Genomic DNA, 15,239 nt, shown 5'->3' with positions numbered 1-15,239 from the left:
AGAAAACACCTGCACTCCCATCTCAGCCAACCCCTCGGCTTATGCCCTGGATCCCATCCACTGTGCAGTCGTTCATTCTGTCTCCATCACGTGTTTGCCCTCTCTGTTGGAGAATTTCACTGGTCCATGTTCTCTAGGATCATCCATCTTAACTAAGGCCTCCCTATCCATCCTTCCTCATACTATGTGAATATACCTCCCTTCACTGTCATTTATCTTTTCCTACTCTCTTTAGAATCCATGCTAACCAGGGCGTTGTCCACATCACTGGACTAGCCTCTTCCTTGGTAAAGTCTATAGTGATTTCATAAGTCTCCAAATCTAGTGATCATTTAAATAAGATATTAATAGGTGTCCGCAAAGTTGCTTTATTTAATAAAGGGAAACAAGATCGAAATTATAGTACCTTGGAGAGCCAGAGAGTGGTATTACTGATGGAGCAAAAGACCAGAAAAATTATTCCTTTACTAAAGTATGATCTTCTAGAGATAGGAAGAAAGTAAAAGAAAATAAATACTCAGAAAACCTCGAGTGCTCACACAATATATGTACACTTCAACAGAAAACTTTCTGCAACTTGACCTGTTAATGTATTTTTGAGGTCACTGAAGTACCCAGAAGTCACTTTTTTTAGTCCGTAAATCAAATTTGGTTGGTTTTTACAACCTTGCTGATGCAGATACGTATATGACATTGTGTATGCTGACTGTCAGCGTGCAACACAAAAACAGGGCCATCTGTTACCGTCAGTTCCTTCAAGTCACCTCCACTTCTGAAGGAGACAGGAGGGAGAGAAAAAGCCAGATTGGCTAAGAAATGGCAAAATGGTATTTTTCCAAGAGCAGAATTCCCTAGTGGTTTGTAAAAGGAAGATTTGTTGACATAAACTAGCGATTTCTGAATGGAAATTGTATAGATATAAAATACTGCAGCTTAAAAACATCTAATAATAGTTTTAAAGGAGGGCATCACAAGGAAGGGATCACATGCCCCGAAGAAGTCATTTTTAAGATTACAAAATATGAATGCGAAAAATGTTTTCAAAGGGCAGACACTGAGAACTTCTTCTACCCTTCCACTCTGCATTCTCCCCTGAAACAGGTACATTCTGTTAACAACTGAATTAAGTCAAATAATTCCAATCTGTCGCCTGAGGTCCACATTGCCTGTTCAGGAGCTTCCTTAAGCACTGTACCTGATCTACAGTAAGTAATAGATACCGTGAACTTTAAGTAGCTCAAAGATAATCTTGAGTCCCATCTCACTTCAATGCGTTTATCACCCAGTCTTTCTCACTTGAGTAAGCAGCATTATCCAATTGCATGAGCCCCCAATCTAGGATTTACCCTTGTTTCCCTCTAATTTGTACTTTCCAATCAAACTATTAGCATGCTCCAGGCAATTCAGCCAACAAAGTAGAGCCTTTCTCTAGACACGCTTATCCACTTCCACAGCTATCGAACATGGTCCTAAGTAGCATCATGTTCTCTCCGAGCAACCAAAACCGCTCCCGGTATGGCCCTCCTTCGTGCCTCCTTGGCTCTCAGTCTCTCCCAATAGCTCGGAATAATTACTTTCAAACCCTAATTCAGGTAGCGACAGCTCTCTAGGTGCAATCTTCCAGTGCTCCCCATTATGTTTCTAATAAAATCTGAAACATTAACATGGTCCGCAGATGTTCTATGACCCGGCCTCAGCTATTTCCACTCTCATTCACAGACTCCAGCTGTCCCATGAACGTGAACAGGCCAGCGACAGGCACCTTTCTCTCTCCACGCCCTCAAACCCGTATCTGCCTGAACTGCTCCTTCATAGATGGTTTTACTTCTCCCACTGTCTCATGAATATATTTTCCTGAGAGTCCTCCACACTGCCCGGCATTGTTCACAGTAATAGTCGTTTATCTCCCTCCCTCTACTATAAAGTTCATCAGGGCATGAATTTCACATTTCCATTATTTTACAGCAGCACCTAATATATCACATGCTGCCTAGTTGGAGCTTTAAGTATTTAAAAACCTAAGGGAGGCTTAGTAAAAACACTTTTAGACACTTCTCTTCCTAGGATTTGAAGCAGAGTCAACATTGGCAAAATCAAAAAACTATCACTTCTCCATCTCCTATGGAATAAAATGGGCTCTTCCGACGGACGATTCACAAAATACAAATGACATGAATGGGATGCCCTAGTTTCCGTTTTGCAAAATAAAAATGAAGAAAGGGAGTCAACCAACACTTTTTTAACTTTATTTTCGGTATTTGACTAAAGTTGATTTTTGTTTAAACAGTCCAATTTGCCAGAGTGGAAAGAGCAGCAATTAACATCAGCAAGGAGAGTTGACAAACTGAAGTCATAGGGAAATCCTACCTGCCAGGTTTGCCTCATTTCAGATTTCTAAAAGAAAAAAGGTTCCTGGGTGCTCTTTGTAAGTGTTCAGACTATGCTGTTGTCCGTGTATTTTTGAACTCCAAATCTGACCGTCAGCAAGACAGCACAGGCTGAGCCTTGGCTAACTTGCAGCCCCAGCTGCAGTGAGACGTCTGCTTATTCTCGGTGGGGTAGCAGGCTCTCTCTTTGGTCGAACATCTGGAGGTGATCCCCCCGGCAAAGCCGAGCGGTTGCCTTGCTGGCCAGAAAACAGAAGGCAAAACATCTGCGTGACAGATAAATGCACAGGCCTGTGTGAATCTCCGCTGAGGCCCCATCTGTAAAACACACCGCGTGCCACTCGCCTGACACCAGGTGAGTTCCTCCAGTGGGGTGACCCCGCTGGGATGAAGCAGCTGGCGGCTGCAGGCTTCTCCTCGTCCTTTTATCTGTGCCCTCGCTCATGTGTCAGTGCAACTCTGCATTCTGCACGCCCCTGGACAGCAACTGGGCTGAGCAGTAAGCAGGCTACAGGCAGCGCATGGCTGCTCTGCGTTTGCAACACACACGCACGGTCTCACACTCACACCAACACAGGGCAGGCCAGACGGCATGGGAGCTGGACCCAATTCCTTCTACCTATAGGTGGCACGACTCAACCCTTCCAGTTACCGATCCCTGCCAGGGTCATAATGATCCCAGGAACAGAATTTCTGTGAACTTCAGTCCTTGGGAAATGGCATATGTTCTGTTGGCAAGCGATAGAAAACCTAGTCAGTAATGTTGCTGAACTTGACACATCAGTACTTTAAGGTCATGGTGGTTTAAGTCACGCTATTTGACTTACAAGTTAATACAAATATAATTGCTTTTAAAAGCATTATCTTTGGCTGGCGCTGCAGCTCACTAGGCTAATCCTCCGCCTGCGGCACCGGCACATCCATGTTCTAGTCCCGGTTGGGGCGCCAGATTCTGTCCTGGTTGCTCCTCTTCCAGGCCAGCCCTCTGCTGTGTCCCGGGAGTGCAGTGGAGGATTCCCAAGTGCTTGGGCCCTGCACCCCATGGGAGACCAGGATAAGCACCTGGCTCCTGGCTTCAGATCAGCGCAGAGCACTGGCCGCAACACACTGGCTGTAGCGGCCACTTGAGGGATGAACCAACGGAAAAAGGAAGACTTTTCTCTCTGTCTCTCTCTCTCACTGTCTAACTCTTCCTGTCAAAAATAAAAATAAAAAAAAAATTAAATAAAAGCATTATCTTTAAGTTCTCTAATTTTAATTGTTTCCCCAATTCTTTCACATCCCCCACAAATATCTTCAGATGTGAAACATTAAATAAGAACAGGTAATGCAGTGAATCTGATTTTCAACACTGTGAATAATCATGACCGCCATGTGTCTGAATGTGATTATTAACTGCAAAATGATCTTCAACACAACTCACCACTTTCTTATCTTGCCTGAGATTTTAAGACAAGATTTTACTCCGCACATGGAGTTGGTACTTTTTTTTTTTCTTCCTTCTTTTAAATAAATGTAATAGTCCTCTTTTGGAAAATAAAACCTCTCCCTTCAGCTCCAAGGAAACTAGACTTTAAAATAATGATAAAATTTCATCTCGATTCACAAATAGATTAGGTATGTACCAACTGTTCCCACAAACAACAAGCAGAGCTTGGAGGGGTTTCAGGCGCAGAGGTCTGCTTTGAAAAGAAGTTCAGCCTCAAGCCAGAACAGTCCATGTCAGTTCACTTCTGTGCACGTCAGAGAAACACTCAAAAACACCAATACTAAGTAACAGGAAAGAGCTCCTAAACATTGGTTCACTATTCACATAACTGAAAAGTCTAAACTAACAAAAATCCTTTCTTACCATTTTTGAAGAGGGATCAAATTAATCTAAGGACCAAGTGCATACTTAATAAATGCTTCTTTACATTTTCAATTCTAAATGATCGTGTGAAACAAGGCCTGCAATGAAAATATCCTTTCTCTGGTACTCAAAACTTCCTAATATTTCAGCAACTTAAATAAATATTCCCTTCTGTAGAGGAGACTGAATTTTTTTCTCCTCCTACTTAGTTCTTTCATTCTTTTGACTTTTTTTTTAAGGATTTATTTATTTACTTGAAAGTCAGAGTTAGAGAGAAAGAGGAAGAGACAGAGACAGACATAGAAAGAGACGTAGAGAAAGATCTTCTATCTGCTGGTTCACTCCTCAAATGGCCGGGGCTGGACCAGATCAAGGTCAACAGGCAGGAACATCTTCCAGGTCTCCCACATGGGTGGCAGGGGCCCAAACACTTGGGCCATCTTCTGCTTTTGCTAGGTCATTAGCAGGGAGCTGGATAGGAAGTCGAGTAGCTGGTACATGAACCAGTACCCTTATGGGATGCTGGCAACCCTACCTGCTACGTACTCTACAATGCCAGCTCGCCAGCTCCTTAACAATAGTTGTTTTTTTTTTTTTAATTGAGGACTTAATATATGCCAGGCCCTAGGAAGAGAATGGTCAATGCACAGAGTGGGTGGTTCAGAAAATAAGCAACTGCAGAGTGCAACTTGATGTGCCAGGGAATGACTGGGGAAGTGGTAGGAATTTGTGTCCACTTTAGTTCAGATGGGCAATGAATGTGAATGCCCCCACAAAGAGTTGAGCTCCAAGCTATGTAAGACCTCAGAGGGGGCCAGTGCTGTGGCACAGGGGGTTAAAGCCCCAGCATGCAGCGCTGGCATCCCATATGGGCGCTGGTTCAGGTCCCAGCTGCTCCTCTTCCAATCCAGTTTTCTGCTATAGCCTGAGAAAGCAGTAGAAGATGGTCCACGTCTTTGGGCCCCTGCACCCCCATGGGAGACCCGGAAGAAGCTTCTGGCTCCTGGCTTCCGATCAGCTCAGCTCTGGCCGTTGCGGTCATTTGGGGTGTGAACCAGTGGAACGGAAGACTTCTCTCTCTCTGGTTCTACCTCTCTCTGTAACTCTGTCTTTCAAAGAAATAAAATAATTCTTAAAAAAAAAAAAAAAAAAAGGCCGGCGCCATGGCTCAATAGGCTAATCCTCCACCTTGCGGCGCCGGCACACCGGGTTCTAGTCCCGGTCGGGGCGCCAGATTCTGTCCCCGTTGCCCCTCTTCCAGGCCAGCTCTCTGCTATGGCCAGGGAGTGCAGTGGAGGATGGCCCAGGTGCTTGGGCCCTGCACCCCATGGGAGACCAGGAAAAGCACCTGGCTCCTGGCTCCTGCCATCGGATCAGCGCGGTGCGCCGGCTGCAGCGGCGGCCATTGGAGGGTGAACCAACGGCAAAGGAAGACCTTTCTCTCTCTGTCTCTCTCTCTCAATGTCCACTCTGCCTGTCAAAAATAAAAAATAAATAAATAAATAAATAAAAAAAAAGAAAGACCTCAGAAACATGATCGAATCATGAAAAGACCTGGAGGTGGAGCATCCTATACAGAAATTCTGTTAGCACAACTCCTAGAGATTGACATTCCCCAAAGCAAGAGAGGAGGCTGGCATGGCTGGAGCTCAGAGAGTAGGGGGAGGCAGTAGGAGCTGAGGTCAGAGAAGATCAGGACAAGGGCAAGAGCTGCATCATAACAACCTTGTAGGCTGTGCAGAGACATTTGGATTTTATCCTCCACACGACTAGGAGCGACTGGAGAGTTTCAAGCAATACCAATCCACAATTTGATTTGCATTTCTAAACGATCCTTCTGGCTGTGATACAAAATTGGATTTAGGCAGGCAAAAGTGGAAACAGGAAGATTGGTCCTTTCAGAGCATAAAATCTTCAGCAACAGAATAAAATCAGAATTCTGAGTTTATTAGTACAGCAATGAGCGGTTGTCTTTCCCACTTTTACAACACTGTCAATTTATGTCCTTTTAGATTACATAATGGGATATTTTCCCTGATAATATTTATGTTTATTTTGGTTTTCTTTCTCCACTTTTCAAGAGCAGAAAACAGAGGGAAAGTGAGGAATTACATCCTTAGTTTTATCTGCTAACCCTTGAAGGTTGTGGTGTGTGTCCCAGAAGAGACAAGCTTACAAAATCAATGATCTTCCAATCACTCGACTCATAAGTATCTCTGTTTCTCCCTCTTGATCCATCCACTGCTTTAATAAATTGGACAGCAGTGAATGTCCCACTTAAAACAAGGGATCAAGGGTCAGGTGTTCAGCCTAGTAGTTAAAATCCCAGGTAAGTTACCCCTATCCTACTTGGGCCCTTGCTGTGAGTTCTTAGCTCTCGGCACTGACCTGGCTCAATACTGGCCACTGTGGGCTTTTAGCTGGGGTAGGGCAGGGGTGAGAGGGTGATTCAGCTCATGGGAGCTCTCTCTATGTCTCTCTGCCTCTTCCCTCACCAAATATATGCAAATACAATAAGTGCCCAGCAGTAAATCCCAGCAGACAATAATCACATTGAAACATGGGCCTGGTGTGGCCAGACTTTTCAATTTTTCAAAGAATGCTGGAAATCCAGATTTTTTTTTTTTTTTTTGCTGGAAACCTTTCTATTTTAGACCAATAATTCTGACACTTTTAAAGATACCACATAGGCCAAAGACAGTAGATCTACAGAATGAGTTTAGTCCTATACTTCCAGGTCTCTGAGAATAATCCTTTGCGTTCCTCTTGTTTGAACATTCTATGCTTTAGATAATTTAGGTCTGATGTCTGTGTGCTCTTAAAGTACACCATCGCCCACACTTGTGATTTATGCTTCCTTCTTGGTCAGAAATTCAACCACTTTGCCAGAAGCTGGGGTTAGGAGGGAAACTGAGTGCCAAGGAGCGGCACCAGGGGAATTTGGAAGTGGAGAGAATTGTTCTGTGTCCTGACTGTGCAATCGTAGGACAATCGGCAGCTATCAAATTCACTGTAAGCTACAGAAAAAGCATTGGTGTTGTTGTGTGTAATTTATATGCCAATATAAAATGCAATAGTAACTGTAATATTGTTCTAAAGAAAAAGCAAAATCTGTTTCATGATGGATTCAGACACACATAAGAAACCTGGAACAAAATGGGGTGGTTTGGTTTACAATGCAATATAGAGACAAGTGGGAAATGCTATTCTTATTAGCAGAATAAGGAAAACAGAGCTATAGTGGTAAATAAGGGTATAAATACTGTGTTGGATTTTAGATGTTTTCCCCATGATTAAAAAGCACCCTCAGAGACATCCTCTCAGGAAATCCTCACTATGAAAATTTGCCCGTGAAAGATTACTGGACCAAAAAGTTGAATACTTAAACCAAAGTTGCAAACCTTAAAAAAATTTGTGCAAGACTTCAGAAATGTCTCTTTAAAAGGCTATATTGAGCATTCCAAATTTTTAAAGTCATATGAATTAGAAGCATTATATAGAAGCATCTTAGATTAGAATTTCTACTCTGCACGTTCATGTACCACTCAAGGGAAAGAACAGAAGAACAGTTCTTCACTTGCTTTTTCATTGTGTATCATCAAGTTATAGCTAATAGATAAATCTTCATGGAAAATCATCAACTACTCCAGGCGAAAAGTTGATTCTGTAGAAGTTGTCTTGTTTGTTTGTTTTTTAGCTGGTTGATATAATTCAGTTAATAGAGTAACTGTACAATTAAGGTATAGCAATCAATCTGAAGGAGTAGGGATTCTTTAAATCAGCTACTTCAGGATCAATGTCGTCTCTCCAATTTCGTTAGGTATTTAGAGAAAGAGCAGAAAGATACAGGGCAAAGAGGCACAAAGATAGGCAACTTTCAAGTTACTAAAATCCATCACAGAGACTGCTACACACTGATGATTTTTCTGACACCAAATCATTTAGCTGTATTAAAAATTCCTTAGCAAGACTCAGTTGTTTCTTTCTATCAAATGAAACTATTTGTCAAGGTTGGCAAACAACCAAATTATTTCGCTTCCCTCTCCATTTGAACCTCCTGGAAACAATGTCACCTACTGACAGGGTTTAATTCCCCGGGTATTTTTCTTTCTCCTGTTTTTCTTGCCTCATAGTCATGTTCAACCATTGCTGTCCTCATTTGATAAAAGTCCCTCTGACTAGATTAGCAGTGCAGTGAAGAGGAAAGGATGAGGTCCCTTCCCTACGTCGTCTTTGCATTATGAAAGCAGCACTGGGAATGTTTATGAATGTAACACATTAATATACTGAAATAGTCATTTAGTTTCTTTTCCAAACACAGGATTTCAACACATCTAATAACAAAGCAACAAGCCATTTTCTGTAGGTTATAAATCATCAACTTGTAATTATGCTCATACAGTGAAATGCTTCTATATAAATGTTCTGTGGTGATGTAAGCTGGTCCTGTAGCATCCATGGATTTCTGGAAGCCCACTATGTGCCTACGAGAATTTGTTTACACTGGGCTCGCCATGTCAAAACAGCATCTATTTAAGGACAAGGTCAATTCTCTTCTATAAACCTCTAGAGATAGATAAATAATCCAGGAGGCTTTTTACTATTAGAAAATTAAGGCTGCCTTTCAATGCTTGCAAAGGTTTTTGAACATAGTACCCATCTAGCGGGCAAAATGTAATCCTAAATTGCTGATTAAAAGACTCTGCATGGAAACAAGCTGTCAAATGGATGGAGAGAAATTAAACCTGACAACAGTAATGCCTACTTTGCTAAATGAAAGCCCAGTTCAAGTTTCTATTCATCCATTTTTCAAAAACTTAAAACAAGGCGTTTTCCAACCACCCATGAGATGGGATGCCAACATTTGCATTTCAGTTGAACCTGATGAAGCCAGTTGACTTCCAGCTTCAGCATGCTCAGAACTCCTGAGAGACAGAAGATGTTTGTCCCGACTGAAAACATGGCAACGTGACAAAATGCAAGAATGAAACGTGGCTTGGCTGCTGTTGGCTCTGTGTTGCATTCACCCTGCGCCTAAAATGGGATATCTGAATGTCCCAGCTCTGTGTCCACACACGAAGACTGCCAAGTAAGTAACTACACGGGGAGCAATGCATGGAAAGTTGGGAAGCGCGACTGAGAAAAGGGATTTCTTTATTCTTGAAAATCCAAGCCAATACACACACACACACACACACACAACACAGATACCTTTCCTTTTGATATAGTTGCTTATTTTCCTGGCTTTTAATACTGAGTTCTATACTCGGGGGTTAAAAAAAAAAAAAAAAAACACACACACACACACACAAGAATTAGGAAAAGCTTGTCTTCTGCTTGATGATGAAAACAAAACTGAAATCATAAGCACAAGTAGCAAAGGACAGACTTTTATATCACATAACCCCTGAAAGAATCCCAGCTCTTGCAACTGCTAGCCTTGTCACCTTGCTCAACCTACTTACGTCCCATAAAACATACTTTCCTGAAGCAAAAACATGAGTAAAAAATGATGGGTATGGAATCCAGACTGTAAGTCCTGTTTCTAAGGGGAAGCTGGTGATACTTCAATGTCAAGGTAGGCATCCTCACGGTGCCTTTTGTTGAGGATGCTGGGGAGATGCACAGGACATCAAACAAGGGGAACAGAGGTGCACTGGGAGAAATAGGAAGCTTGGCACAAGGTCCTTACCTCCTATACGGAAAGCTGTAATCTGCTCACATGCAAGCTATGGGTAGAGCTGTCTTTAAGTGTGTTTGCTGTTCAGAGTATGAAATATGACTTCAAAAAATGTAAATATTTTAGAATATATATGCTTATAGAATAGAATTGCTCTTTAAACTAGCCCCCTATGACAAAAATGCATGATTCTTATTTCAATAGTACACAAAATGGTTCTATAATAGAACTATGCTCAGGGACACATTACAAAGCAAACATGTATACACACACTCATTCACACTCAGAACTGTGTTTGCATGGGACCACGGGCATGAAAGAACACACTCATGAGTGGCTGGGGAAGCATGCTTGGGCACAGGAGATGACCATGAAATCATGAGTGGTCATGGTGTTTATATAACATTAATGTTAGAGAATTACATCAAAAGAAAGGACTAAAAGAGAAACTACAGAGATGAAGGATAAAAATTCTCTTCTGAAAAGCAAATGGAAGCTCCCTCTTTACTCAGATCCAGTGTTTGAGTGTAATGACATCCAGGTCTCACTGGCCTGGACATAGCAACTACCTGTTTTACCAAAAACACAGGACATCTGCTTGACCTCCCATTTACTCGTCTTGTCTTAGATATATTTTTTATTATGATGAAATAGCACTCGTGTCAAAATGCCTAAGTTTCACAGTAATAAATATATAATAAATACTTATATCTAGACCAAACTGTGACATATATGAGATATCATCTCATGATTTATGTGAGTTTTTAAAGAAGTGTTGGCTGACATCCAGTCATAGGAATGCATAAGATATTTATCATAAAACATATTACAAAGAAGCAGAGAGAGAGGGAGGATGTATAGGGAAAGGGAGAGAGAGAGAAAAAAAGGGAGAGAGAGAGAATATGTAAAGATATATTGAGGGCATGATAACACAGAGAAGTAACCAAATAAGTCTCAACTCTTCTTTCTTCATAGAAATCAACATCCTTCCTTGTGTCCTTTGTCAAAACACTCAACAGCACTGCACTGCTGCTGACACAAATGGTTCAGTCCTCTGCTGCCCATGCTATAAACTCCACGGGGACACTGAGTATTGTCTTCCTGCTTCCTAAAACAGTGTCTGTGCAAAGTAAGGGTTCAATAATGATTTGTTGCACACATCAGTGCACCAGTCAAATAAGTCATAAACAAAGAAGGAATTTTCTTATGATATGTGCTCATAAGGATCTGGTAGAAGAAATATTAGAAAAGATTGAAATTTTCATTAAACAGAAACTGTTGGGTGCAAATCCATGCTACTCTATTAATACTACACCACAGAAATAATTCAAAGAATAATGTTGTCCAGCGGATATGGGAAGCAGAGACCTACATAAAAGTTTCTTACAACAAAAATGGCTGAAAATGCTTTGTATCATTAAAAAATAGTCGCAGATCTGGGGTTTGCCTGTTTATATTTGAGGCAGTGGTTTAAAACCATCAATATGTCAAAGTAACTGTGGTGTGTTTAGTTTTAAGCAATCACACTTTTATTTTATGAGGAAAAAAATGACATTAATATTTAAACTTGAAATGGGCTCAGGAGAAAATTACCAATACCCTATTATTTTTTGTTTGCTATTTTGTATTTGGGGAAAAATTCTATTTTAGAAACTCTTTTTTCTTCCAACAGGAAAAACAAAATATACTGGCAAAAGCAACATCCTTCTTTGGATGCTGGTATAAAGAAACTCATGATTTTTTTAAAAGGCTATGAAAACCCAAGTCAGCATAGGACAAACAAACCATAGATTGGCAACAGAAACTAATGGTTCATTTCTGAATTTTTTAAATCTCTCAAAAAAAAAAAAAAAACCCACAAAGAAACAAATGGTGTAACCCATGATTTTCTTGTGATTAAACTTCTCAAAATAGAATATTCACACTCAGGAGCAGAGATAAATCATTCTGACAGGGTTTCCTCTCTAGGTTAGCACTTCCTTTTCTAACTTTCTCCATTACTTACCAGCAGATATAACAATAAAAATATTGTGTAAATCCAACCCAGGGATATTTCTGCTACGCCCTCAAGGGCTTTCACCATAATTTTAAGAGGCAAATAATCTTAGGACACACACAATTCTCATGTAAATATCATTAAATATAAGGTAGCAGGCAGATAAATTACTTGGTATGTTTAACACTATATTATATATTTTATATTGTATATGTTTAACAGTATATTGTATATTTATAGTAGACAGGAATTGCTGGTTTTATAAATATATTAAAATAAGGGCACAATATGAGAAATTATTCAAAATTTAACAAATCAATCATTGTATCAGCTGTACTTCTAAAAATATAAATATAGGTTCACTTCTATTTCTCCCAAAGTTTATTAGCAATTCAGACGTATCATTTCAAATGTCAAACAGGAAGCTAATCTCATGCAGGTTTAGAGATAAACCTACCACATCTACTTATTTTTTTCTGTTTTCACTTCATGTTTTGCCTCCTTTAAACTCCTTAAAAAAATCACTTCAAAAGTTGGGGAATGGAAGGAAAAGACTTTTAAAATGTGCTATTTGCATGCCTGCCACCTTCACACGTTCCTTTACTTCCTGGGTAAGTGTCTAAAGAGTAAGGGCCACGTTTGTATGATGTCAACTATTTGGCTGCCGTCTCAATGGATTTAATAAAGGTTCATGACTGGTAATAGGAGAAAATGACATAGAGCTTCCGTGGTCATTTCTAACTAATGGGTATCCTAAGTGGTTAGATAGAGTACACATAAATATATTATTACACAGAAACTTGGTAGCTTTTGGCAACTAAGTTATGGCCCTGATCCAGTGGGAAGTCAAAGTCCTCACCACCTCACACACAGGGTGAACAGTAGCAGATTCACTCCTTGACGTGAACGGAGCAGAACAGGCCACAAGTTCAGTCTTTTCTTTAATAAGATTCTTCTCTGCTCTCGTAGACAATTGGGGGCAGGTAAAATATTTTCAAAATCTGGACAATACCCAACATGCATATGCCAATTTGATTAAACATATGGAATACATACTTGGAGAAAAGCCAAGTGGCGACCTGTGTGAGTAATCTAAACACCCAAGCTGAGAGGGGTTAACATAGAAAGATCAGCTTTGGACTTTGAAGTTTTCTGGTCTTCATTTTGCCTAATTAAGACAAGATTTAATAATCAAACCACTGTACAAACATGTACCTAAAAGTATAGGTTTGTTTCTAATTTTGGGAAGAATTCTTAACAGATTCCAAGGAATCAGCTCCACATGGGAAAAAGGTTTCTGATAAGATTTGCTTTTCTCATTGCTAAAATGCAAATGCCTGCTTTTCATCTTATTTTTATCCACAGGACTGGGCTTAGCATCCGCCTGTCAAAATCTGGAGTGTGATACTAAAGGGAAAGATCCTGATATTAGGATGCCGTCTGGGTTTGAAACAGTGGCCAGGGCAGGTCACGGAAAAGCTGTATCTGAAAATATTCTTAAGGGTATTTGTAAAAATAATTTGTAGACTGTGAGTTCTGAAGGACCAATTTACGTAATTTATTCACAAATAAATATACATATCCACATGTTCCTGGAAAATAGAACCAAGACAACCAGGAAAGCATATTTACAACTGAACACTAATTTTATAAATAAATCTAATTCCAGATAAAGTATTATCAGGTGAAAAGTAGGATTCCTAACCTCTGCTCCCATATAAATTTCTCACACTGGACACTGGGTAACATTATAAGAATTCCTAGTAATTTTAAATTGTCCCGAGAGACTACAAAAGAAAAAGGAACGGACAATTTCAATTCTATAATAATACAGCAAACACACGCAGAGTCACTCACATCAACAAGTATTACGCCATTGGGCAGACAAAGAATTTGGTTTTCTCCCAGTGAGATTGATTTGATAGGTGATAATCTGATACAGTAAGAGAAATGCTACAGCAGTTACATGGGCAAGGATCAGAGAGAGCCTAAAAGTCCTCGTGAAAGAAGGTGGAAGGGATAGCAGCAACCCTGGGCCTAACACCGCAAGCCCACACTCACACACACCCACCCTCAGGGAACACCAAAAGGCTGGCTGGAAGAATTTCTGTTGAGTGGTATGGTCTTCAGTCCACGACCCCCTCACTGCTCTGCTCTTGTAAAGGCGGGGATCAAAGATAAGAAGAGGAACTCCAACAATAGTTGCAATAAGGCCAGCACATGCCAAAGAGGATTAGCCTGTTGCCCGCGTGTGTTTATTTTGTTTAGTTTGCTTTTAATATCACAGTGCAATAGAGTATTTAATATAAGCCAAGTGTTAGCTATTCATCAGCAAACAGGGTGTGGTTTCTCAATAGCAGGCCTCTGAAACATGCTGGTGAGCAGTGTGGTACCAAGGAGAGGGGGAAGGATCTCACTACTCAGATCTCACTATTTCCCAGGAACAAGAAAATTCCAGTAAGTGTGAGCCCATCACAGCACAGACTAGGAGCCCAGCTGCCCAGATCCAGCTCCTGAATGTCATCTTGCTTACATATTCGCAGAAAATGCTTTGCTGGTCTGGGTGATAGCATTGTGCGGTAGTCACTGTGTCTCTGTGGTTGCCTCGGCAGGAGGTCTCCTAAGAACATGGTGTGATACAGACATTCCCTGTGCACGTCAGCCGAAATACGGCTGCCAGAAAGAAATGATCGTGAGTTTCCAAGAAATTGCTTCAAACGTTTATACAAATGAAGTGGGGCATATTAAGAAATGACCATAACATACACACTGCTGAGAAATACCCTGCGGGCTAACTCTGTCCTACCTGGCATCACCTGTACAAACTCTGTGACATGTCCAGGCATCACATTTAACTTTGCCTTGAGGCTTTCCACAATCCTAAAGGAGGGAACTCCAAACACAATTGCTTATGTGAGCTTATGGACTAAAATGGGTATGCAGAGCGTAGGTGTCTAGCCTAGCCATTAAGGGCACCTGTTAAGACACCCCATGTCCTACATCAGAGTATCTGAGTTTGATACCAATTCTGGTCCAAAATCCAGTTTCCCACCAATGCAGATCTTGGGAATAGCTCAAGTAGTTGTGTTCCTGCTATTCACATGGGAGACCAAAATTGGGTTTCCAGCTCCTGACTCTGGCCCCAAATGTCCAGCACATTTCCAGCGTTTGGAAACTGAACAAGTGTTTGCAGGCTCTCTTATTGTTTCTCTGGTTTTCAGCCTTTCAAAAATGAGTTATCAAACAATCAATCAAACAGGTATTCAGTCCTAAAAGAACTTGCTAATCCATAATCTCAGTTTTGCTACACATGGCCCACGGATG

The 15,239-nt window shown here is 40.9% G+C and overlaps 1 protein-coding gene across 50 annotated transcripts in view; it reads right to left on the bottom strand.

Moving 5' to 3' along the window:
* HDAC9 (histone deacetylase 9) overlaps window positions 1-15,239 on the bottom strand; it is a 659,964-nt gene that overhangs the window by 7,763 nt on the left and 636,962 nt on the right. Inside the window, exon 13 of one of the 50 annotated variants that reach the window (XM_089315324.1) lies at window positions 13,460-14,588. The exons of the other annotated variants lie outside the window; for them this stretch is intronic. Within the exon in view, the coding sequence (XP_089171450.1) occupies window positions 14,574-14,588 (15 nt within the window). The 3' untranslated portion in view covers window positions 13,460-14,573. Of the gene's footprint in view, window positions 1-13,459; window positions 14,589-15,239 lie in introns of those variants that run through there. 50 annotated transcript variants of the gene reach the window in all.

Source organism: Oryctolagus cuniculus, chromosome 16 (assembly GCF_051225735.1).
Source record: "Oryctolagus cuniculus isolate XC-2025 breed Fujian yellow rabbit chromosome 16, ASM5122573v1, whole genome shotgun sequence".
In the NCBI taxonomy this organism is placed as follows: domain Eukaryota; kingdom Metazoa; phylum Chordata; class Mammalia; order Lagomorpha; family Leporidae; genus Oryctolagus; species Oryctolagus cuniculus.
Note: the sequence above shows the minus strand (reverse complement) of the source record. Positions and strands in the feature narration are given on the sequence as shown.